The sequence below is a fragment of the Scyliorhinus canicula genome, chromosome 1 (assembly GCF_902713615.1).
Source record: "Scyliorhinus canicula chromosome 1, sScyCan1.1, whole genome shotgun sequence".
Lineage (NCBI taxonomy): Eukaryota > Metazoa > Chordata > Chondrichthyes > Carcharhiniformes > Scyliorhinidae > Scyliorhinus > Scyliorhinus canicula.
The window spans coordinates 288386794-288411924 of record NC_052146.1 but is presented as its reverse complement, the minus strand read 5'-3'; the positions used below and the strand labels follow the sequence as shown (position 1 = coordinate 288411924).

General features: G+C 51.6%; 1 protein-coding gene across 11 annotated transcripts in view; it reads right to left on the bottom strand.

Moving 5' to 3' along the window:
* rasgrp3 (RAS guanyl releasing protein 3 (calcium and DAG-regulated)) overlaps positions 1-25131 on the bottom strand; it is a 207509-nt gene that overhangs the window by 102203 nt on the left and 80175 nt on the right. For 5 of the 11 annotated variants that reach the window (XM_038814932.1, XM_038814924.1, XM_038814953.1 and 2 more), the window contains exon 2: positions 9308-9505. In XM_038814932.1, the coding sequence (XP_038670860.1) occupies positions 9308-9377 (70 nt within the window). In that variant the 5' untranslated portion in view covers positions 9378-9505. Of the gene's footprint in view, positions 1-9307; positions 9506-15820; positions 15841-24083; positions 24306-25131 lie in introns of those variants that run through there. The other 6 variants (XR_005462702.1, XM_038814967.1, XM_038814974.1 and 3 more) reach the window with 3 other exon arrangements.

Sequence of the window (25131 nt, the reverse complement as noted above, 5' to 3'; positions counted from 1 at the left end):
ACCCAGCACGGTCACACCCAGCACGGTCACACCCAGCACGGTCACACCCAGCACGGTCACACCCAGCACGGTCACATCCAGCACGCTCACAGTCAGCACGCTCACAGTCAGCACGCTCACAGTCAGCACGCACACACCCAGCGCGCTCACACCCAGCGCGCTCACACCCAGCGCGCTCACACCCAGCACGGTCACATCCAGCACTCACACCCAGCACGCTCACAGTCAGCACGCTCACAGTCAGCACGCTCACACCCAGCACGCTTACAGTCAGCACGCTCACACCCAGCGCGCTCACACCCAGCTCGCTCACACCCAGCACGGTCACACCCAGCACGGTCACACCCAGCACGGTCACACCCAGCACGGTCACACCCAGCACGGTCACATCCAGCACGCTCACAGTCAGCACGCTCACAGTCAGCACGCTCACACCCAGCACGGTCACATCCAGCACGCTCACACCCAGCACGCTCACACCCAGCACGCTCACACCCAGCACGCTCACACCCAGCACGGTCACACCCAGCACGCTCACAGTCAGCACGCTCACAGTCAGCACGCTCACACCCAGCACGCTCACAGTCAGCACGCCCACACCCAGCGCGCTCACACCCAGCACGCTCACACCCAGCACGCTCACACCCAGCACGGTCACATCCAGCACGCTCACACCCAGCACGCTCACACCCAGCACGCACACACCCAGCGCGCTCACACCCAGCACGCTCACACCCAGCACGGTCACACCCAGCACGTTCACAGTCAGCACGCTCACACCCAGCGCGCCCACACCCAGCACGGTCACACCCAGCACGGTCACACCCAGCACGGTCACAGTCAGCACGCTCACACCCAGCACGCTCACACCCAGCACGCTCACACCCAGCACACATACACCCAGCGCGCTCACACCCAGCACGCTCACACCCAGCACGCCCACACCCAGCACGCTCACACCCAGCACGCTCACACCCAGCACGCTCACACCCAGCACGCTCACACCAGCACGCTCACACCCAGCACGCCCACACCCAGCACGCTCACACCCAGCACACATACACCCAGCGCGCTCACACCCAGCACGCTCACACCAGTGCGCTCACACCCAGCGCACTCACACCCAGCACGCTCATAGCCAGCACGCACACACCCAGCACGCTCACACCCAGCACGCTCACACCCAGCACGCATACACCCAGCACGCTCACACCCAGCACGCTCACACCAATGCGCTCTCACCCAGCACGCTCACACCAGTGCGTTCACACCCAGCGCGCTCACACCCAGCGAACTCACACCCAGCACGCTCGCACCCAGCACGCTCGCACCCAGCGCGCTCACACCCAGCGCGCTCACACCCAGCGCCCTCACACCCAGCGCCCTCACACCCAGCGCCCTCACACCCAGCGCCCTCACACCCAGCGCCCTCACACCCAGCGCCCTCACACCCAGCGCCCTCACACCCAGCGCCCTCACACCCAGCGCCCTCACACCCAGCGCGCTCACACCCAGCGCGCTCACACCCAGCGCCCTCACACCCAGCGCCCTCACACCCAGCGCCCTCACACCCAGCGCCCTCACACCCAGCGCCCTCACACCCAGCTGTGAACATGTCAGAGGCTACAAATCTGTCAGGTGTGCACATTTGACATTTCCATTGACCCTAGCTCCAGATAGTGACCCCCCCCCCCCCCACCCACCTCTCGTGCCCACTCAGTGATCCTCAATCTTCTTGGTCTTGCGTGGTCCTCTGCACATCAGAGGTAGTGGAACTCCGTTGCTTTCTGCGCCCTGTGGCCTTTGATGTCCTTGGGGATGTCCTCTGGAGGGCCTGGAGTCAGGGGGCCCCAACCAATTGATGAGTGTCGCTGACGTTGCCGTGCAACCCTGTACTACTCTCTGCCCTCGAGATGCTCCCGTGTCAGGATGGGGGTAAAATCGGAGGAACTGGAGAACGCCGCTGTCTCCCTGGTTAGCCTCCAGCGTTCCGCCTCCTTGACATTGCCCGTAGGGCCCTGGGAGACTCCATGGGTTGGAGAGACAGCTGAAGAGAGCTCCAGGGGCATTATCCCTCTCCGCTGGTCCTGGCGCCTCCCCATGATGCTGACGCCCTCGACGATGCTACTCGTCCACGCTCCGGAGTGCCTCGGAAATGTCCACCTGCATCTCGGATATGTCCCTCAGTGACTGGGACATGTTGTCAAGGCCCTCAGGCACTGTCATCACAGACTGAGCCATGGATTGGACACCGCCACTGCAGAGACTGACATCACGCTGCAGGCTTTCCATTGCAGTCGCCACCCTACCAGTATTGGCCTCAGTGCCATGCTTTGCCAGTACCATCTGCTGTGCCGCTAGCCTTTGGGACTCCTTCAATTGGCTGTGCACATGTCTGCGTGTTGCAGGCATCCCCATCTGAATGTCACGACCGTGAGCTGGCATCTGCATCAGCTCTGGGAGACGCTGGTCCAGAGGCTCGGCATCTGACTGGGAGCCAACAAAGTCCTGGATCCAGTACACCTCTGGCTGCTGCCTCCCTTGGATGTTCCTGCCTCCGCCTAATGTGCATCACCAACTGTGTGGTGCTGGCCTGATTGTGCTTTCAGAGGCCTGTCCACACCGAGGTGTGTGTCTCTGCATGATGGAAGGTGGGGTTAACAGCTGTGACGCCTCAGGGATGGTCTCCTCAAAGCTCTCCTCAGAGGTGATCTCTTGAGTGGCGGGGGGCGGGGGTGGAATGACTCCGGATGGTACAGCCCCATCAGGTGGAGATCCTGCGATAGAATGGGCATGTGGTCAGTCTGACATGAACAGCTCACTGAGACAGGTCACCTGGTTGGAGGGCCCGTGGATCCTCACCTCTGCGGCGCAGGACAGCTCCACGGGTCAACTCTGCGATCTCCAGCGCCCCTTCCTCATAGGGTATGACACTCTGATCTTGGTACTCTTCAGCCCATTTTGGCTCTTTCACACCTATCATGGGCCAAAGCGAGGAGCAGGTCTGTGCTACCATGCTGGTATGTTGACTAAAAGCAGCTCCATCTTGTTAACAGCGCGACGCTGATGCGAGGGTCTGGCGAACCAGGCGTTGAGACGACCAGTGATGGTGAGAAGCTCGCGGGGGGTCATTTCTGGCACTAAGTGACATTAAATACGATCTCGCCAACACGGCCGTCAGAAAACACACCGCCAATTGCGATGTGAGAGGAAGCCCGGTGCCTGGCTGCATTGTCCTGCCGATGTTTTATGGCATTACCGCAGGGGAACCAGAGGAGGCTGGCACGTGGTTAACATGAGACTCGCACACTGAAGGACAGAAAGTCTGCAGCCTGGCAGGAAGAGGTCACTTCATGACCTTTACCGACTTTTGGTCCCACCGCCACCTTTCACATATTGGTCTCAGGAAGCAGCAATAACAGGTGCCAGGAAAAAGAGCCCTCCATTTCTACCACTATATGCATACAATTCTGGGAGGGTTCACGGAGGGATAACCCATTCTCGGATTCCTGCGACTCACTACATGCCATCAGTTAACTTGATATAGCATGGTAGCGCAGTGCTTAGCACAGTTGCTTCACAGCTCCAGTGTCCCAGGTTCGATTCCCGGCTTGGGTCACTGTCTGTGCGGAGTCTGCACGTTCTCCCCGTGTCTGCGTGGGTTTCCTCTGGGTGACAGGCATCAGACTCCTCAAAATATGTATTCAACCGGCCTGAAGCACATTCATCGAGGAATTCACACCAAGCAGAGCAGGAGTCAGGTCAAGAAGTTGAGAAACGCAGGTCAAAAGTTTTTTAAAGTCTTATTTACCGTTTGAAAACAGTGGGGGATGGAATAACTCAGATCGTTTCAGGGAACCAAATTCATTAACACAAAAGCCCACAACAAAACAGTTTTTGTCTTGTCCAGAATGAGGTAGTTTGGTCGTCCATGCTACTTTGACAAACTTATTTTTATATCCTGCCTTAACTCCACACTCAGCTCCACCCCCATGACGGTAGTAATCCCTTTTGAGAAGATGACTTCCTTTAACTGTGGCCACAAGCACATTTCACAGCTCATTACTCAGCGTCGAGCAGTAAGCTCTGACACTGGCCAGTCAAAGAATAGAGTCGTGTTCATCACAAGGCAAGCAGCTGATCAGAACATTCTGCCAGGCATTTCATTCCATTACTAATCATCTCACACATCAGCATTCAAAGTATTTCTTGTTGAGGAGGCTGGAGGTAAATTTCATGAAGGAAGAAACACAGCCAGAATTGGGTACGGTGGGGATTGGGCGGGAAAATGGACTGGACTGAGAAAGAAGATCAGCTGACATTTTATGGAACGGTAAACCAGGCTCAAGGGGCCATTTGGCTTACACCTGTTCCTGATTCTTCTGGTCAACAGGCAAAGGTAAAAGGATATTGGATGAGGGCAGCACGGTGGTGCAATGGTTAGCATTGCTGCCTCAGGTCCCAGGTTCGATCCGGCTCTGGGTCACTCTCCGTGTGGAGATTGCACATTCTCCCCATGTTTGCGTGGGTCTCACCCCCGCAACCCAAAGATGTGCAGGGTAGGTGGATTGGCCATGCTAAATTGCCCCTTAATTACAAAAAAATTGAATTGGGTACTCTAAATTTATATTTAAAAAAAGGATATTGGATGGTAATTTACTGGCAGTTTTGCATTTTTACGCTATAATTTGCTTCATCCAGGGCAGCACGGCACCGAGGTCCCAGGTTCGATCCCGGCCCTGGGCCACTGTCCGTGTGGAGTTTGCACATTCTACCCGTGTCTGCGTGGGTTTCGCCCCCACAACCCAAAGATGTGCAGAGTAGGTGGATTGGCCACGCTAAGTTGCCCCTTAATTGGAAAAAATGAATTGGGTACTCTAAATTTATTTTAAAATAAAATAAATAATTTACTTCATCCGTTTGACAAAAACATACCTGAAAACCAAGCAGAGAGAGCAATATGTGGACAAGAATTCAAAAATAAGAGGGTCATATTGGAAAGGAGTGTTAAATTGGACAGTTGTTTATGCCACGGGCTGGGAATGTCACATTGATTGATTGAGGGGGACACGGATCCAAATGAGATGTTTTCTGGTTTGTTATATTAAACGTTGGGGCAATTTTCCCAAGTGTTTTTCACTGAAGTCTCTCTGTCGCCACTGAAACCAAACAGAGGTTCAATGTGATCGTCCACTCCCGCATTCTGTCTGGCAATTCTGAACTCAAGTTCAGCTAATAGGTCCTATTTCAGAACTAGTAGCATCACAGCCCACAAGCAGCCAACCACAAAGACAAATGTTCCACACGCTGTTAATAATACATCGAGTACTCAACCACATTTGCATAAACAAAGGCCGAACAGAGCATTTCGTTCACGATCTTCAGAGTTGTAGCCGAATAACGTCCGGTGGCGGCATGTAGGAGGAGGCTGCACGTTGGATGGCTCCTGCTCGAGGCTTGATTCTTTAGACTTTAATGCCCGGTCCCAGGGGCAATTTTTGGTTAAATAAGAGCAGGAAGACATGAGGAAGAAGGATGTCCAAAACACAAAGGAAAGCTGCCGTGAAGAAGGGGGCGAATGAAGGTTCGGCGCTGAGTGGAAGGGCCGGCTCGGCAATTAGAAGGAAGGCGGAGGCTGGGTCGCTGGGGAGGGCCGCACTGTTCACGGCAGAAAGGATGACCGAGGTGATGGTTGTCGAACTTGAAAACAGTTTGCAAAGCACATGGAGGTGATGAGGAAGGAGATGATGGCAGCATTGAAGGGGCCGGTGGAGGAGGCGATTGCCCCGGTGAAGGGCGGTGGTGTCGAGGACATCGGCCGAGGTGCAGGAGCAGGGTGAGAAACTGAAGGGAGTAGGAGAGGCCTTGTTGCCACACAGTGATCAACTCACCACGAATGGAGAGGAGCTACAGAGGGTGGTGGGGGGCCAACAAGAGTCCACGAGCCAAAATGGAGGACCTGGAAAACAGACCTTGGTGGCAAAATCTGAGGATCGTGGGCCTGCCAGAAGGGGTAGAGGGTCCGAGGCTGACGGAGTATTTTGCCAAGATATTGGCGGTGCTGTTGGGGGAGGGGAAAGAACTGGATCGACCTCGTGGAGGTCGAAACCAAAGGCGAATGAGCTGCCAAGAGCAGTCAGTATTTGTTTCCGTAGGTACAGAAGGAGAAGGTCCTGGGTTGGGCAAAGCAGAAGCGGGAGGTGAAGTGGGCTGGAGCTGGTATACGTATATACCAGGGGCGGGATTCGCCGATCCAAAATTGCGATCGGCGCGGGGCGGAGAATGGGCGTTGACGCCGAAATCCGGCGCTATGCCGCTCCCGTGATTCTCCGGTCCGCAGAGAATCACCGCGAATCGCGCGCATGTGGTCTATGCGGCGCGGGTAGGGGGCCATTGACAGGGGCCCCCGCAGCGATTCTCCAAGTGTAATTGGCCGAGTTCCCGACGACGTGGGTCTCTCACGGTCTCACCCATCGGGAACTCGCGTGGCAGCTGCAGACTCAGTCCACGGCCGCCCTGGTGGGATGATCCATCTCCCGGGGGGGGTGGGGCTCATGGATGGCTGGGGTAGCGATCGGGTGGCACTGATCCACGGGCACGCGCGATCTAGGGGGGACCTATGTTACTGGTGCTGCTCTGCGGTGTGAGTCCACCACGTCCCACGGGGTGGCCGTCGCAGGCTTTCCGCCATGCGCATGCGCGGACTGCTGACTGGATGTGCAGGGCCCCATATCCGCAGCCAGAGCTGCGGGAAGCAATCCGGGGCCCTGCTAGCCCCCTGCAAATTGGAGAATCGATCTTAAGGAAAGTCCAGAGTGAAACGTCCGCGTGTTGACGCTGGCGTGGGGACATAGCCCCATTATTGGAGAATCCCACCCCAGGACTTTGCTGTGGAGTTAGTGAGGAGGAGGGTAGCCTTCAGCTGAGTGAAGACGGCACTGTATAACAGCAGGGTGCGGTTCGGCATAGTGTACCCAGCTAAGTGGAGGGTGACCTACAACTCCAAATACTTTTATTTTGAGACGATGGAAGCGGCAGAGGCGTTTGAGAAGGCAGAAGGACTGGGGCAGAAATGAGATTGAGGATTGGTCTTGGACTGAAGGTAGGGAGGGTGGAGGAGTGTATGTAGCTCTATTCTTCACAGCACATTGTTATTTGTGCTAAATGAGTTGACGTTGATATTTGGACAAGGTGAGAGTTGGGATTTTCTTTTGCAATGATGGTTCTTTGGGGTTTGTGTCTTTACATCGGGGTTATGTGTTGAAGGGGATTTCTTTGATTTCCTGGGACCGGGCGGGAGGGGAGTGAGGCCTCAGCAGGGGCCTGCACACTGGCTAACTCAAGCTGGCTAGTGAACGGGAGTGTGGTGGGGGGGGGAGGGGGGCTGCGGCCATCAGAATGTGGTAGAACAGGTTTTGATGGGCCTAGAAGGTGTGAAAACTGGAGGGAGGGGACCAATGCTGGGTGAGGTGTTTTCGAGAGGAAGTTGATGGGAGGATTCTGGGAGGGGGGGATGGGCTCGATGGTAACAATGGGACGGGGCGAGCCAAGCCCAGAACGCTTGGTTAGGATAGTTATGTGGAAGATGAGGGGTTTGTTGGAGGGAGGTTTTGCAGGGTCATCTCGGGGATAGTGCTCATGAATGGAACCAGTGCCCCTAGAAGCCTTTATCGGGGGGGGTATCAGGCCGGCTCGGGCAGCAGGCGGGCGCAGGGGCAGATGTTAGCCTTTGCCTGGCCGATTGCCCGGAGGACGGTCCTGTTGGAGTGGATGACAGCTTCTCCATCCTGTGACACGGCTTGGCGGGGGAGGAACCTACTTCAATTTCTTTGACTCTTGAGAAGGGGCGGTCTCAGCTGAAGGGGATGATGGAAGGGTTTCACAATTCATGGGGGCTGATTATTATGCACTTCCGAGAATTGGGTACCATTGAACATGGGGGAGGGGAGTTGGCGGTATTGTTATTTTTGGTTACACTGTTTACGGATCGATTGTTAATTTGTGTTTTTTACCTGGAATGTAGGGGTGGATGTTTTGGTCTGTATACCGAGCGGGATGCGGTTTGTGTGTGTGGGGGCGGGGTGTTATTGTATTTGTTTTTATTTGGTTGTTTATTGATGAGAATGTTGAAAACGAGGAGAATAAAAAGATTTTTAAAAGGAGTCGTAGCCACTGCTTTCTCGCATTCCTACCTTGCTAGCATCTGGAGCACAGATCCTTCACATTCCCGAGGAAAACATTTTCCAAACTCTCTCTTCAATTGGTGTAAATGCCTTTGTTCCCAGATGTTTGCAGTGGGCGGGAAGGAAAGTGAAATACTTGTTCTGATCAAAGCAAAACAGATCCCACTTGGCACCAAGATGTAAGGAGGAAGTATTGGTTTTTTTTAAGAAGTGTGGGCCCAACACTACATCAGGGAGGCAGCCCAGTGGCCAGTGCTGTCTCACAGTGCCACGGACCCGGGATTGATTCCAGACTGTCTGTGGAGAGTTTCCACTTTCTCCCCGTGTCTGCGTGGGTTTCCTCCGGGTGCTCCGGTTTCTTCCCGGAGTCCAAAGATGTGCAGGTTAGGCGGATTGGCCATGCTAAATTGCCCAATAGTGTTGAGGGATGTGCCAGTTAGGTGGGGGTTAAAGGGATAGGCGGGGGAGGTGGGAGTGGGGAGGGTGCTCTTTCAGAAGGTCGGTGAAGACTCGATAGGCCGAATGGCCTCATTCTTCACTGCAGGGATTCTATGATTAGGAATCAGTTAGAAATGTCTGCGTAAGGACAGAGGCCCAAGCCTTAAGTTAACTTCCGGCCTCCTCTCCACGATTCAAGCATCCCAATGCAGCTCGCCAATCTGGGATTTTCTCTCAAGATGTGGGCATTGCTGGCTAGGCCAGCGTTTATTGCCCGTCCTTCATTGCCCTTGGGATGACGGTGGTGAGCTGCCTTCTTGAATCACAGCAGCTCGTGTGGTGTACGTACCTCCAGAGTGTTGTTAGGAAGGGAGTTCCAGACCTTCGGCCCAACGACAGTGAAGGGACAGCAATATAGTTCCAAGTCAGGATGATGATTGACTTGGAATGGAACTTGCCTGTGATGGTGCTCTAACAGGCCCATTAGCCTTGTTTATAATTCACAGTACAACAACCAGGTTTAAATACAGCATCACAACATTACAGTGTCATGAATAAGTTGAGATTTAGCAAAGATGTGCATCTCTTAATGATGTATGTGAAATCTTTTCTCAGCAACTAAGTGTCAGAATTGTGTTAGACGTGGACACAGACCAGCCCTTTATTCTGCCCTTGGGAGGACTTACCAATAGTGTCAATGCTGGCGTGTAACAGTTCATTCAATGTGGCAGATTTTCCTATGTTAATCGATCCCATGGTCCTTCTGGGCTTATCAGAGGGCGTGGGTCATTTGCGCTTTCCAGAACAACATCTCAACTTGCAAGCAGGTCTCATTGGCACACACACACAGACGAGGCCTTGTATCAGAACCACTTAGTAATCAGCTGGGAAAAAGAAACAATGCAAAATGTGAAACATTTGTTTTGCTCAACAAGACTTCAATGCATTATTTTAAGTTTTCATCTTTGAAAGCCCTCCTCCATTTTATGCTTTTTCATTTTAAAACAGCACGTCAGGAAGAGCCTGAGAGGAGATATAATAATAATAATAATAATAATAATAATAATAATCGCTTATTGTCACGAGTAGGCTTCAATAAAGTTACTGTGAAAAGCCCCTAGTCACCACATTCCAGCGCCTGTTCGGGGAGGCTGGTACGGGAATTGAACCCGCGCTGCTGGCATTGTTCTGCATTGCAAACCAGCTATTTAGCCCACTGTGCTAAACCATCTGCATAAACGTCTTGATTTTTCAAATTCCCATTCTGGTTTTCAAATCCCTCCTTGGCCTTGTCCTCTCCCCAGCGATGTCATCTCCTGCAGCCCCACCGCCCTCTGAGAGATCCGAGTTCCTCTATTTCTAGCCTCTTGTGCATTATTGCCCTAACATCGGTGCTTTCAGTTTCCTCTGTCCAAGCTCTGGCATCCCTCCCGACATCTCTCAGATTCGCTCCCTCGCTCTCCTCCTCTAAAGGCATTTCTTCTCTTTTGACCAAAGATTTGGTCGCCTGAGCTAATATTTCCTTACGTAGCTCAGTGTCATACTTTGTTGTATAATTCCAATTATACAACAATCTACAAAGACCAAACTCTGGCAATACTACGGTAATCTTCTTCATAATAATAATCTTTATTATTAAAGTCACAAGTAGGCTTACATTAACACTGCAATGAAGGTACTGTGAAAATCCCCTAGTCGCCACACTACGGCGCCTATTCGGGGACACAGAGGGAGAATTAAGCACGTCCAATTCACCTAACAAGCACGTCTTTTGGGACTTGTGGCAGGAAACCGGAGCACCCGGAGGAAACCCACACAGACACGAGGAAAACGTGCAGACTCCGCACAGACAGTGACCCAAGCCGGGAATCGAACCTGAGGCCCTGGCGTTCACCAGCCAGAGAAACAATTGGGCAGGACTTCCGAACCCTGCTGTCTGGCTCAAACGTAGGTCACAAGCCAGGGAATTGATGACCAGAGGGTGGGTTTGCCATCCAATTAAGAACAAGCTGCGGGCTCTCAATGCAGGTGACAATGGAAGGTGAGTGAAGGAGAGGGCACTTCAAAATGGAGGCACCTTCTCTCCAAATTTTTAACAAATTTGATATGAAGACAGTTTACCATCAAGAGGCCCACTCCACCTGTGGGAATATAAAGGCGGACTTGAAAAACCAGCTGGTCTCAAAGAACCCTTCATGGATTGTGTCAGTTACTCGCCACGTGCAATTGGGTTGCCCTGCTGCCCCTCCGTCCTGCCTCCGTGAGAATGGCCCAAAAGCGAGTCGGAGTTGGGGGAAGCAGCGATCCAGCCAGCAGGCTATTTTTAACTCCTACCCACCTCCATTTCCAGACAGAGTGTGGATTCAAAATCCTGCCCTTGGTGGATGGGAATCATTCAGTAGCAACTGAAATATTGACTGTCGGCGCCTTGTACGTTTTCTGATTATAAAACTCTACAGGTCAGAAATAGGCACAAGGAGGATCCACGTTCTGATAAACAAGTGTACATTTTACAGACATGATCATGTTGCAGTGCTTTGTATTCACCCCTTGCTCTGTGTACAGTAGTGCTACTTGTGAGTTAGAAGGTTGTTGTCTCAAGTCCCACTCCAAGATTTGAGCTCAAAAATCTAGGCGAACGCTCCTATGGCAGAGGTGCAATCTGTTGGCTGAGGCATTAAACCAGGGCCCCACCTTACCTTCCCTCACAGGTGCACGTCAAGTTTCCCATGGCACTATATTGACGATGAGCAGAGAAGATACCCATTTTTTCCGGCCAACTTTTATCCCCAAAACAATCATCACAAAAAACAGATTATTTGGTCATCATCACGGGTTGTAGCAGCTTGCTGAATATAACTTGGCTGCCGTGCTCCCCACACTAAAATATTAACCACACTTCAAAAGTGCTTTGCTGTCGGGAAAGCCTTTTGAACATGACACGGTCACGGAAAGGGTCATGCAAATGAAAGTCCTTTTTTTCCTTTTGTCTTGCGGAGTGTCGTCCCAAAAACATGTGACTGGGACAAACAGTAAAGAACCTGATGAATGTGCTTTAGTGCCAGAGACCAGCATGAGACGCTCTTGGCTAATTTTTGGAAGTTGGACTGTCCCAGATCTTCTCATTGGCCTCCTCTGCACAAGTCATCCTAATCAAAGGGTCTTTCTCAGCAAAGGTGGCGACTTTGTAATGCTGTGGCTAAACTCAGAATTTCTTTGCAGAGCTTAATGTAATAGTCGATTTATATACCATTGGCATTGCACCATGCTTTCATCATGGGGTTGAATATCTTTGCCGAAACCATCAACAAATGCTACTATTATAACTCCCATCCTGGTTATATATATATTGTTTCAAATTTAGAGCACCCAATTCATTTTTTCCAATTAAGGGGCAATTTAGCGTGGCCAATCCACCTAGCCTGGTGGATAACCCTTTTGGGTTATGGGGGTGAAACCCAAGCAAACACGGGGAGAATGTGCAAACTCCACACGGACAGTGACCCAGAGCCGTGATCTAACCTAGGACCTCGGCGCTGTGAGCAACAGGGCTAACCCTGGTTGTATATTAAAGATTTGTACAAACTGAAAGACTGAGCCGCAGTGTTCCAAGTGTTGATTTGGCAGGTAAGATGGCCACTTAAGATCGCATGGTGTTATTTGAAAGAAAGATTGGAATTTGTCCCATTTGGCAAGACATCTTTTCTTCCCCATATGACCCAAGCTTAAAGAAAGCCAAGATTAACTAGTCATCTCATGATAGTGAGACCTCACTTCAAAGTAATTCATTGCTGGTAAACACTACATCTCGAGTGATGTGGTAAAACAATTAAGAGTTAATTTAACTTTGGCGTTATTTTGGATGGTGGTGGGCGTGGCAGCTAATGAGCTGCCCACAAATGCCCACTAGGGCAGCACGGTAGCACAAGTGGCTAGCACTGTGGCTTCACAGCGCCAGGGTCCCAGGTTCAATTCCCCGCTGGGTCACTGTCTGTGCGGAGTCTGCACCTTCTCCCCGTGTGTGCATGGGTTTCCTCCGGGTGCTCCGGTTTCCTCCCACGGTCCAAAGACATGGAGGTCAGGTAGATTGGCCATGCTAAATTGCCTTTAGTGTCCAAAAAGGTTAGGAGGGGTTACTGGGTTACGGGGATAGGGTGGAAGTGAGGGCTTAAGTGGGTCGGTGAAAACTTGATGGCCGAATGGCCTCCTTCTGCACTGCATGTTCTATGTTCTAATATTTTAGTGTGGGGAGAAGATCTGAGCTAATAAGTTGAAAGCCCATGCTGTTAAGGGTAAAGATCCTGGCATGGATAGAGGATTGGCTAACTGGCAGAAGGTAGAGAGTGGGGAAAAAGATCTTTTTCAGGATGGCAATCGGAGACTAGTGGTGTGCCTCAGGGGTCTGTGCTGGGACCACAACTTTTCATAATATACATAAATGATCTGGAAGAAGGAACTGAAGGCACTGTTGCTAATTTTGCAGACGATACAAAGGTCTGTAGAGGGACAGGTAGTATTGAGGAAGCAAGAGGGCTGCAGAAGGATGTGAACAAACTAGGAGAGTGGGCAATGGAGTGGCAGATGAAATACAATGTGGAAAAGTGTGAGGTTATGCACTTTGGAAGGAGGATTTTAGGCATAGACTATTTTCTAAATGGTGAAATGCTTCGGAAATCCGAAGCACAAAGGGACTTGGGAATCCTTGGCCTTGGGAAGGGTCCAGAGGAGGTTCACAAGAATGATCCCTGGAATGAAGAACTTGTCATATGAGGAACGGTTGAGAAGCAGGCAACTCGGACACAATTTCTTCCCGAGAGAGGATTTGAACCTTTGAAAGCAAGGTTTCATCCTCTACCATCACTTTTCATTCAACAACGCTTTCCAATCAATCCGCAGAGTGCCTTGTGGAGGAAGTAAGTGAGAGCAGTACGGTGCCCCAGCACCCATAGCAGCCACTGAAGGCCAACTTCAAGCAAGCCTGGATGTAGAGGGTCAACGCCGACAATATCACCAGATTGTTCAGTGTAGCAGGAAACTCACTTAATGCACAATACTAGCAAGGGCCAACACACACGTCTTCACTTCTCCCAAAACCGCCTCATCCATTCCTCCACCACCCTCCATGTCAACCTCTCCTCCATCATGTTCTTCAACATCCACGGGCACACTAAGACACCCCTTCTTGCTCAATGCAGACACGCACACCTCTTCCATAGCCAGAGACATAACTTTAGCCCCCATCCTGCTGACACTAATTCTGATGGAGAGGGGGGATTAAAATTAGCTTTTCCACAAATGCAGATCTTTGCTTTTTTCTGACTGGATCTGTTGAATGTTTTGCAGCAGATCGTCAGTCGCCCAGGGCACTGCACATGATCAAAATCAAACAGGAATTAGATAATGGTGCACAGCTGAAATTCAGTCCCCATTATAAAAATCATACACACAGCCCTTATTTTTCGAGATAATTTGGGTTTTATATTAGTTTTTGTTACGAAGAGAAGCTTACTGCAATTTAGGAGACAGAGAAGTAAAGTTGTTGGGAGCTTCAGGGCTTCTCTGCAGATTTGGCGGAGGAGTTAGGTAGAGCATCATCACTGAGTGGAGGATGTAAGTACCGTAAGACAAATTTACATTGGCCATTTGTACCACAGATGTGGAAATAAGAATCCGGATTGGAAACAGAACTGGCGCAAAGACATAAAAACAGATGTCTGCAAAAAGTGTATACAGTTGTAACATATGGAAGGTTGTATAAATAGGAATCGAGGGAGAAATGCTGTTGTAATCCATCCAAGTCTCCTTCAGTCCAAGATATGTAACAACAAATCATCTCCCAGTGGTAATCGCCTGAAGTTTGCCTGTGTTCCCTTACCCATTCAAAGTCCCATGAGCTACTAAACTCTTTTTTTAGGATTGGCACATTTTTGTTTTGAAGGAAGAGGAGAAGAAACAAACTGTTGAAGGCGTTGGCAATTTGAGGGCCAATGAACTCTTTGCTCATTTACATTTTCTCATCACTCTTGAGGCAGAATATTTGCAAGAATGTTCTGATTAAACATAGAATCATAAACCAGTGCAGCAGATATGACCTTGTGTTCCAGTACATTCATTCTACAACATTAGAACACTGACACCAAAGGTTAGGCAGCAGTGAAGGAATTTCAGTTCCCACCAATCACCATTCTCCCTTCCCCATTCCCGACTCTTAGACACACCGCCAGGATCTCGTGAAAGGTGAATAGCAAAAAATCCACCTTCAGCATTTTGGTAAATGCTCGTTCATGAAGAATCATGGAATCCCTACAGTGCACAAGGAGGCCATTCAGCTCATCGAGTCTATACCGACCCTCCAAAAGGGAACCATGCCTAGGCCCACTCCCCCGCCCTATCCCCTTAACCCCACCTAACCTGCACATCTTTGGACTATGGGAGGAAACCGGAGCACCCGGAGTAAACCCAGGTAGATATGGGGAGAATGTGCAAACTCCACACACAGTCCCCCAAGGCTGGAATTAAACCCAGTGCCCTGGTGCTGTGATGTAGCAGTGCTAACCACTGTGCCACCGCCTTAAAGCAAACATTAGTTTTTCAAAAACCTGCCTCTGGTAAGCAAGTGTCGTACCCCATATTATATTTCACCCCCTTACCCAGTTACACCACTCCCACCTCCTCTTCCCCTCCCCCCATTTACTATTGCAGATGGTAATGGAGCAAAAAAAGTTCAAAGCATTGAAAGATAATGGGTTGATGATTATTGCAATGGCCTTTATTTCTCCAAGTGAGGCAAGTGGGTTAAACTTGGAAATTTAGCCCATTGCTTAATAGGGTTTTGGCATGTTTAAGTATTCTTCAGTCTGACTCTTACATTTTAAATTATGGTCCTTATATAAAATAAAATGACATCATAAGGGAAACAGCTGATTGTTTATTTAAGTCTTAAGTTTATTTCTGTTAAGTCGATTAATGGTCTAATAAATAGAATAGTGGCAAGGCACCTCATTCCTATTCAGTGCATATCCTGTTCCACGTGGGAACTACGGGACATTTCTTGTGTCCGGCGCAACCAAATGTGCAGGAAGAGTCATCAGCTGGAGGAATGCAAGCTCACAGATTTGCAGCTTTAGCAGCAGTTGACAGTCACTGCAATGCATCCACACAAGGCTGAGAACTATGTGGAAAAGTATGAATGTGCTCACCCCGCAGCTTAAGGATGTTCAGGCAGCGAGGAAATGGGTGGCCGCCAGGCAGTCAACCAGGACCAGGCAGATAGCGCGGGAAGCCCCCCCGAGTGCATCTCAATCTCCAACCAGTAGCCAATTCTGAACACTGATGAGAGTGATGGGTGTTAGGAATGGGTTAAAAGACATTTCAATTACATGTCAAATTGATGTTAAGTATCCAGTAATTGACAATGACATGTAATGGGGTTACAGATGGCACTTGTGGTGTGGTGATGGAGTTTTGCATAGCGTGTGTTCAAGGAAAGTAAAGGTTTTAGGGAAAGGAGCAGGATTCTTGACTCTTTACTCAACAGCAGCCAGAAGCTAACAATCTGGGGAGGTCAGCCAGAGTGAAGTCGATGGTCCCATGTGTGGCTTAGCTATACAGAGGGGTAGCAGGAAGATGGAGAAAACAATAGTAATTGGGGATTCTATAGTTTGGCAAACAGATTGGCATTTCTGTGGCTGTAGGTGTGAATCCAGAATGATAAATTGCCTCTCTGGTGCCAGAGGGATGAGGTCCTGGACTAAGGCTGGAGCAATGCATATACCTACAGTGGGGTTTCCCCAAAGTCAGTGTTAAGGCCACTGCTTTCCTTGACCTTGTTAATGACCGTTTGAGTTGCGTGTGCGGGCTACAATTTCAAAATCTGAAGATGACACAAAAATTGGAAGTACAGGTACTATGTGTGAGCTAAGGAGGAAACCTGATGGGACGTCAAGGAGGTCATCCACAGGCTGGTGAAATGGGCAGATATATTTTTTTAATGAAATTGAAATGCAGAGAAGTGTGAAGTGAGAGCAAGGAGAGGCAATAAATGATACAATTGGGGGGTTTAGGAGCAGAAGGACCCGGGGGTATAGGTGCCGGAGAGCAGTTTGAGACAGTGGCTAATAAACAAATACGGGATTTATAAATATAGAGACAGAGTACAAAAGTAAGGAGGCTCTGGTGAACCATTATAAAACACAGGTTAAGCTACAACTGGGCTATTGTGGCTAATTCTGGGCATCACACAATAATAAGGGGAGGTAGTGGCAGATGGTATTGTCACTAATCTAGTAATCCAACTTCCGGTGGCGGCGATGATGTAGGAAGCCGCACATTTGGGAGCTCCCGTTTTAAACGGACTTTTTGGCTCTTTTTAGAGCCCAAAATGGAAATTTTTCGACATCCCCCAGGGGAGAAGGTGTGCTGATCGACTTTCCCCGCAGTCCATGACTCGAACTCGGAGTGGAAAGGGGGAGAAAACGGCAGCAGCTCCCCAGAAAAAATGGGGGAAGGAATCCAAGATGGCGGCCGGCGGAGCTCCAGAGGAGTGGAAGCAGTGGGCCCAGGAGCAACAAGCTGCTCTCCTGCGCTGCTTTGCAGACTTCAAGGCTGAGGTACTGAGCTCTCTGCAGGAAACAAACAGAAGGCTGTCGGAGATTCAGACGACCCAGGGTGCTGCCATCAAGGAGTTGCAGACGCAGGCCACTGAACGAGAGGAGGCGGCCGGGATCCTCGTGAGTAAGGTGGAGGGGCACGAGGCACTCCACAAGAAGTGGCAGGAACGCTTCGAGGAGCTTGATCACCGCATGAGGCGCAAAGATCTGCGGATCTTGGGCCTTGCGGAGGGGCTGGAGGGGTCGGACCTGACAACCTACGTGGCTACGATGCTGATCTCGCTAGTGGGGGCCGGGTCTTTCCATCTGCCCTTGCAGCTGGAGGGAGCACACAGAGTACTGGCCAGGAGGCCTAAGGAGAATGAACCCCCGCGTGCGGTGCTGGTGAGGTTCCACCGGTTCAGTGATCGGGAGTGTGTGCTGCGCTGGGCCAAGAGGGTGAAGAGCAGCAATTGGGAGAATGGGGTAGTACGGATCTACCAGGATTGGAGTGCGGAGGTAGCTAAGCGGCGGTCCGGGTTTAATCGGACGAAAGAGGTGCTTTACAAGAAAAAGATAAAGTTCTGAATGTTGCAGCCTGCGCGCCTGTGGGTAACTTATTCGGACCGGCATTATTATTTTGATTCCCCGGAGGAGGCGTGGGCCTTCGTGCGGACGGAGAAACTGAACTTGAACTAGGGGTTGGGGGTTGCGGGGTCGGTTGTAATACTTTATTGCTGGATTCTGCTGTTGCTGTGTTCTCTTTTTCTGTACTTTTGCAATTTTGATATGGTTATTCATGGGGGTGTTGTTCTGTTATTTTTTTTGCTGTGGGGCATTGTTTGAGTTTTGTATCTTGCGGGGAGGGTTGGGGGGGTTTGTTGTATTCTATGTCGGGTTGGGGGTATGGAGTGGGGCTGGTATTTGGGAGCTGCTTCAGAAGGGTGTGGTGGGGCAGTGCGAAAGCGCGGGCTTTCCTCTGGTTTCCCGCGCTGCGGGGCTGGGGGGCGGAGACGATGACAGGGAAGGCGGGGCCTTAACTGGTTCTTCCCCGCATTGGAGCGATGCCTGAAGGAGGGATAGATTGGGGAATGATCCCACTTTGGGAGGGGTTGGGTTATTGGCGGGAGTTTACGGGGTCAGCAGAAGTTAGCTGACCCACGGAAGTACAATGGAGGACGGTTCGCGGCTAGGAGGGTTCCTAGCCTGGGGGGGAAGGGAGGGGGTGGAAAGGGGAATACCGGGTTGCTGTTGGTAGGGTCAGGAAGGAGCTGGTGGGGGCTAGGGGGACAGAGGTGAGGTGTTGTCGCTGTGGGGACTGGGTCGGGCAGGGGTTGCTGGCCTGGGGCGGGCAGTCGACGGGCTATGGCTAGCCGACGGGGGAGGGGGGCGGGACGCCCTCTGATCCAGTTGGTCACCTGGAATGCGAGAGGATTGAATGGGCCGGTGAAGCGGTCGAGGGTACTTGCTCATCTGAAGGGGCTAAAGGCAGATGTGGCAATGCTTCAGGAGACCCACCTGAAGGTGGCGGACCAGGTCTGTCTGAGGAAGGGATGGGTGGGGCAGGTTTTCCACTCTGCGTTGTGCAGGTTTTCCACTCTGGGTTGGATGTGAGGAACCGGGGAGTGGCGATTCTGGTGGGGAAAAATGTGTTGTTTGAGGCATCGGAGGTGGTGGCGGATAAGGGGGGTAGGTATGTTATGGTTAGGGGCAGGCTACAAGGAGAGAAGGTGGTACTTGCTAGTGTGTATGCCCCAAATTGGGATGATGCGGGCTTTATGAGGCGTATGTTGGGACGGGTCCCGGATCTGGAGGCGGGAGGTCTGATCATGGGGGGGGGGGGGGGGGGGGACTTTAATACGGTGTTGGATCCTTCACTGGATCGGTCCAGCTCTAGGACGGGTAGGAGGCCAGCGGCGGCCAAGGTACTGAGAGGGTTTATGGATCAGATGGGAGGGGTGGATCCATGGAGGTTTGTTAGGCCGAGGGCACGGGAGTACTCTTTCTTCTCCCACGTACATAGGGTCTACTCTCGGACAGACTTCTTCGTGGTGAGTAGGGGACTGATTCTGAGAGTGGAGGAGGCCGAGTAGTCAGCCATTGCAATCTCCAACCACGCTCCGCATTGGATAGAGTTGGAGATGGGGGAGGTGCGGGACCAGCGCCCGTTGTGGCGGTTGGATGTGGGGTTGTTGGCGGAGGAGGAGGTGTGTAGGAGGATCCGGGCAAGTATTGAGGGGTACCTCGAGGTGAATGATACGGGGGAGGTTCAGGTGGGGGTGGTCTGGGAGGCCCTGAAGGCAGTGATTCGTGGGATGCTGATATCCATCCGGGCACACAGGGAGAGGAGTGAGAGGGATAGACTGGTGGGAAAGATGCTGGAGGTAGACAGGAGGTACGCAGAGGCACCAGAGGGACCGTTGGGGGAGAGGCGCAGCCTGCAGGCTAAATTTGATTTGCTGACCACTAGAAAGGCGGAGGCACAATGGAGGAAGGCACAGGGGGCAGTGTACGAACATGGTGAAAAGGCGAGTAGGATGCTGGCTCATCAGCTCCGCAAGCGGGATGCGGCTAAGGAGATTGCTGGAGTGAGAGACAAGAGTGGGAATGTGGTGCGGAAGGGGGTAGAGGTGAATGAGGTCTTCAAGGACTTTTACGGGGAACTGTACCGGTCGGAGCCAACGGGGGAGAGGAGGGGAATGGAGAGGTTCCTCGACGGGCTTTCTTTCCCGAAGGTGCAGGAGGAGAAGGTGGAGGGGTTGGGTGCGCCGATTGAGCTGGAGGAGCTAGTTAAGGGGATCGGGCAGATGCAGTCAGGGAAGGCACCAGGGCCGGATGGGTTCCCGGTGGAATTTTATAAAACGTTTGTGGACCTAGTGGGCCCCTTTCTGGTGCGGACACTTAATGAAGCATGGGAAGGGGGGGGACTTTGCCCCCGACCATGTCGCGGGCGCTGATCTCGTTAATTTTAAAGAGGGACAAGGACCCTCAGCAGTGTGGTTCATACAGGCCCATATCTCTCCTCAACGTAGATGCCAAGGTGCTGGCAAAAATCCTGGCCACCAGGATAGAGGACTGTGTGCCAGGGGTTGTACACGAGAACCAGACAGGTTTTGTGAAGGGAAGGCAGCTGAACACAAATGTTCGGAGATTGTTGAATGTCATCATGATGCCGGCGATTGAGGGGGAGGCAGAGATAGTGGTGGCGCTGGATGCGGAGAAGGCCTTCGATAGAGTGGAGTGGGGGTACTTATGGGAGGTGTTGGGGAGGAATGGATTTGGTGAAGGGTTTATTACATGGGTACAGCTGCTATATGAGGCCCCGATGGCGTGCGTGGCCACGAATGGGAGGTCGGAGTACTTCCGGCTTTACCGAGGGACCAGGCAGGGTTGCCCCCTGTCCCCCTTGTTGTTTGCACTGGCAATCGAGCCGCTGGCGATGGCGTTGAGGAATTCAGAGAGGTGGAGAGGCTTGGTGCGAGGTGGAGAGGAACATAGGGTGTCGTTGTATGCCGATGGCCTGTTACTGTATGTGGCAGACCCGGTGGGAGGGATGCCGGGGGTGATGGAGCTGCTAGCTGAGTTTGGGACCTTTTCAGGTTATAAACTAAATTTAGGCAAGAGTGAGGTGTTTGTGGTGCATCCTGGAGACCAGGAGGAAGGAATTGGTAGGCTCCCGCTTAGGCGGGCAGGGGAGAGCTTTAGGTACCTGGGGGTGCAGGTGGCCAGGGACTGGGGGACTCTTCACAAACATAATTTCACCAGACTTGTAAATCAGATGGCAGAGGAGTTCAAGAGGTGGGACATGCTGCCATTGTCGTTGGCGGGGAGGGTGCAGTCCATCAAAATGACGGTGCTTCCGAGGTTCTTGTTCCTCTTTGAGTGCCTGCCCATCTTTATCCCCAGGGCCTTCTTTAGGAGAGTGACTAGCAGTATTTTGAGCTTTGTGTGGGCACATGGGACTCCGAGAGTGAAGAGGGTGTTCCTGGAGCGAGGGAGGGATAGAGGCGGGCTGGCGCTGCCCAACCTTTTGGGGTACTATTGGGCGGCCAATGTGTCAATGGTGCGTAAATGGGTGATGGAGGGGGAAGGGCGGCGTGGAAAAGAATGGAGATGGCGTCATGTAGAGGTACGAGCCTGGGTGCTTTGGTAACGGCGCCGTTGCCGCTCTCCCCTAAGAGGTTTACCACGAGCCCGGTGGTGGCGGCGACCCTAAGAATCTGGGGACAGTGGAGACGGCATAGGGGGGAAACAGGGGGCTCGATGGAGGCTCCATTGGGTGGCAATCATCGGTTCATCCCAGGGATGGGGGATTTAGGGGGTGGCAAAGGGTGGGCATCAGTAAATTGAGGGACCTGTTTATTGGCGGGAGGTTTGCGGGCCTGGGGGAACTGGAAGATAAATTTGGGCTTCCCCAAGGGAACATGTTCAGATACTTGCAGGTAAAGGTGTTTGCTAGGCGACAGGTAGCAGGATTCCCTTTGCTGCCCTCGTGGGGGACGATGGATAGAGTGCTTTCGGGGGTGCGGGTCGGAGAGGGGAAGGTGTCTGACATTTATAAGGTAATGCAGGAGGTGGAGGAGTCGTCAGTGGAGGAGCTGAAGGCTAAATGGGAGGAGGAACTCGGGGAGCAGATAGAGGACGGGACTTGGGCGGATGCCTTGGAGAGAGTCAACTCTTCCTCCTCATGTGCGAGGCTTAGTCTCATCCAATTTAAGGTGCTGCACCGGGCCCACATGTCCGGGACTAGGATGAGTAGGTTCTTTGGGGGTGAGGACAGGTGCACCAGATGTTCGGGGAGTCCAGCGAACCACGCCCATATGTTCTGGGCATGCCCAGCACTGGAAGAATTCTGGAAGGGGGTGGCGGGGACGGTGTCGAGGGTGGTTGGATCCAGGGTCAAACCAGGGTGGGGACTCGCGATTTTTCGGAGTTGCGGTAGAGCCGGGAGTGAAGGAGGCCAGTGTCCTGGCCCTTGCATCCCTAGTAGCCCAACGAAGGATCTTGCTGCAGTGGATGGATGCGAGGCCCCCAAGTGTGGAGACCTGGATCAGTGACATGGCGGGATTTATAAAATTGGAAAGGGTCAAATTTGCCCTGAGAGGATCAATACAAGGGTTCTATAAACGGTGGCAGCCTTTTCTGGACTTCCTGGCTCAAAGATAGGTATCTTGGCCAATAGCAGCAGCAACCCGGGGAGGGGGTTCCTTATTGTAGTTTTTATTATGTAACTTAATATTGTGTTAATTTGCGTCGTTATTAATATGCTGTGTTGTTCATGGAGGTGGGGCGAATGTTTATGATTGTTAATATTATTGTTATTTTTGGTATTCTATCGTTGTTGTTGTATAAATTCAAAAATTTTCAATAAAAATTTTGGTAATCCAGAGAACTAGGGTAACGCTCTGGGTTCGAATCCCACCAGGGCATTTGGTGACGTTTGAATTTAATGAAAACAAATCTGGTATTAAAAGTCTAATGATGACCATGAAACCATTGTCAATTGTCATAAAAACTCATCTGGCTCACTAACGTCCTTTAGGGAAGGAAGTCTGTCGTCCTTACCTGGTGTGGCTTATATGTGACTCCAGACCCACAGCAATGTGGTCAACTCTTAAATGACCTCAGGGATGGGCAACAAATGCTGGCCCAGCGATGCTCACATCCCATAAACAAATAAAGAAAGAATGATGTGAAAGCTTTAGGGAAATGGCAGAAAAGGTTAATGAGAATGGTTGCAGGGACTTGTTACTCGGGGAGATTGGAGAAGCTGGGACAACTGTTCTGTCGGGAGGAGAGAAGATTGGAGAAGAGTTATTCAAAATTATGAGAGGTCTGGACAGGTCGGGAGAAATTGTTTCTACTGGCTGAATAGTCGGAAAATAAGGGACGCCAATTTAAGGTGAATAGCAATGGATTTATAGGTAACAGGAACTATGGGGAAAGATGGGGGAGTGGGACAAATTGAGTTGCTCTTGCCGAGAGTTGGCCTGGACAGGCCAGAAAGACCTCCAACTGGAACCGTTGTATGAGCATGAAAACCCAGTATCTGGGTTAAGCACACAATGAGGGGTTCGTGGGGCAGCATGGTAGCACAGTGGTTAGCACAGTCGCTTCACAGCTCCAGGATCCCAGGTTAGATTCCCAGCTTGGATCACCGTCTGTGCGGAGTCTGCACATGCACAAGCATGCAGCGTGGAACCACCAAGATGGAAAAGACATTTGTTGATCTGTTTTTTTTAAAGTTTTCTAGTGGACATCATCTGGACCAATTTATCAGTGACACATGTTACCTTACAGAGCAGGGGGAAAAATCATCCACCTGTCCTGTGGTCATGTTCCAGGTTAGCTGAAAGTTGCCTGACCTCGCCCTCAGAAGGGGTTGCGAGGAATGTCCCTCAGTGACTCAGTTCAGATCACTGATTCCTGCAGGTCCCAAGCTTGTTGGGGGGGGGGGGGGGGGGGAGGTCAGAGATTCAAAACTGGCCCTCCTCAGAAGGTGGGTGCACAAGACCAAACCACTTCCCACTAGCACAGCACAAGTGGTCTATCTGGGGAGTTGCTGGCGCGTTTGAAACGTCCTCACTTGGCAGCATAGGGGGAAGAGATTGGCAATGATTTGTGCAGCCTGTCCTCCCAGACCCACGTGCACTGCAGAGAGGTTCAGCTCCAACTTGTGCCCTGCACAAGACAGACAAGGACAGACTTAAAGGGAGAGAGAGAGAGAAAGCACCAGCCCGTTACTGTAAAATTGATTCGCAAATCTTTTAACAACCCTGAACCCCCGCCCCGCGAAAAGAGTTCGTCCATTGTTGGCACATTGCTCCCACATGTCAACACTTTCACCAGCTGATAAACAAACTCCGACACTTACCGGGTCTCGGCTGCCGCACGCTCCACTGCACCGCCCAACATGTTTCTCACTCCCAGAGTTAAAATTGATATAGACCTTAAAACTCCTTCTGGTGGTTGCTAAGCAGCTGCATCATGTGATGTCATGATCTCGGCATGTCAATTATGTAAGTGAGCGATTGAGGACTCGAAATAGTGGTGAACGAGAGAGGAGCGCACACTGCAGTGAGGCAGACAGAGAGAGAGAGGAGGGAGGAGAGAGAGGAGGGAGGGGAAGGAGGAAGGGAAGGAGGGAGAGAAGGGAGGGAAGCGGGTGTGAATAGTGTGCAGATTGGAGCTGACATTCCAGGCACAGCAAGTCCTCCCCTCAGCCTGTTGTAAATGATTAATCTCTCGCTCCCTCCTGCATGCGGGAGGCAGAGTCAGACACCCAAGTTATTTATAAACTTGACGGGCATTCAGCCCCTACCCCCCACCTGTGACCAGGACAACAGGCTTTCATTGCCCACCCTCAGCCCCAGTGACAACAGACGGTGAGTGTGACAAGAGTCCCCTCGCCCTCTGAAAGACACGCCAGCCTCAAAGACAACTGCTTCCTTTGGCGGGGAGATTATGCAAAGGCAGAAAGTACTCCTGTTGTCGCGGGGGAACTTGCCACGCTAATTATATTCAGCGCTGTATCTGCCGAGCTACACAGCACATCAGCCACCAATCCCTGTCGCAGGAATCCAAAAGATCACAGGACGAAATGCCTTTCAAGTTTCCTGACGATCCCACCTCCCCTCCTCTCTCACCCCCCACACACTCCAAACACCACGTCAAATGGCCATGCTGTCTGTTATGACTGAACGCCGGACATACAAGATCAACAGATGATTCAAATCGTCCCCCCCCCCCCCCCCCCCCCCCCCACTCAGTCCGAGCCCTCGGATTTCTGCTCGGCCATTTGGAATAAACCATTCCCCCCTCCCGTCCAGTGCTTTTGCTGCTTATTTACAGTGAGGTTGTTTGCTGCCACCTTGCCGGGAGCTTTCCTGCAAAAGTCACTTTTGTATATTTCCCCGATTTGA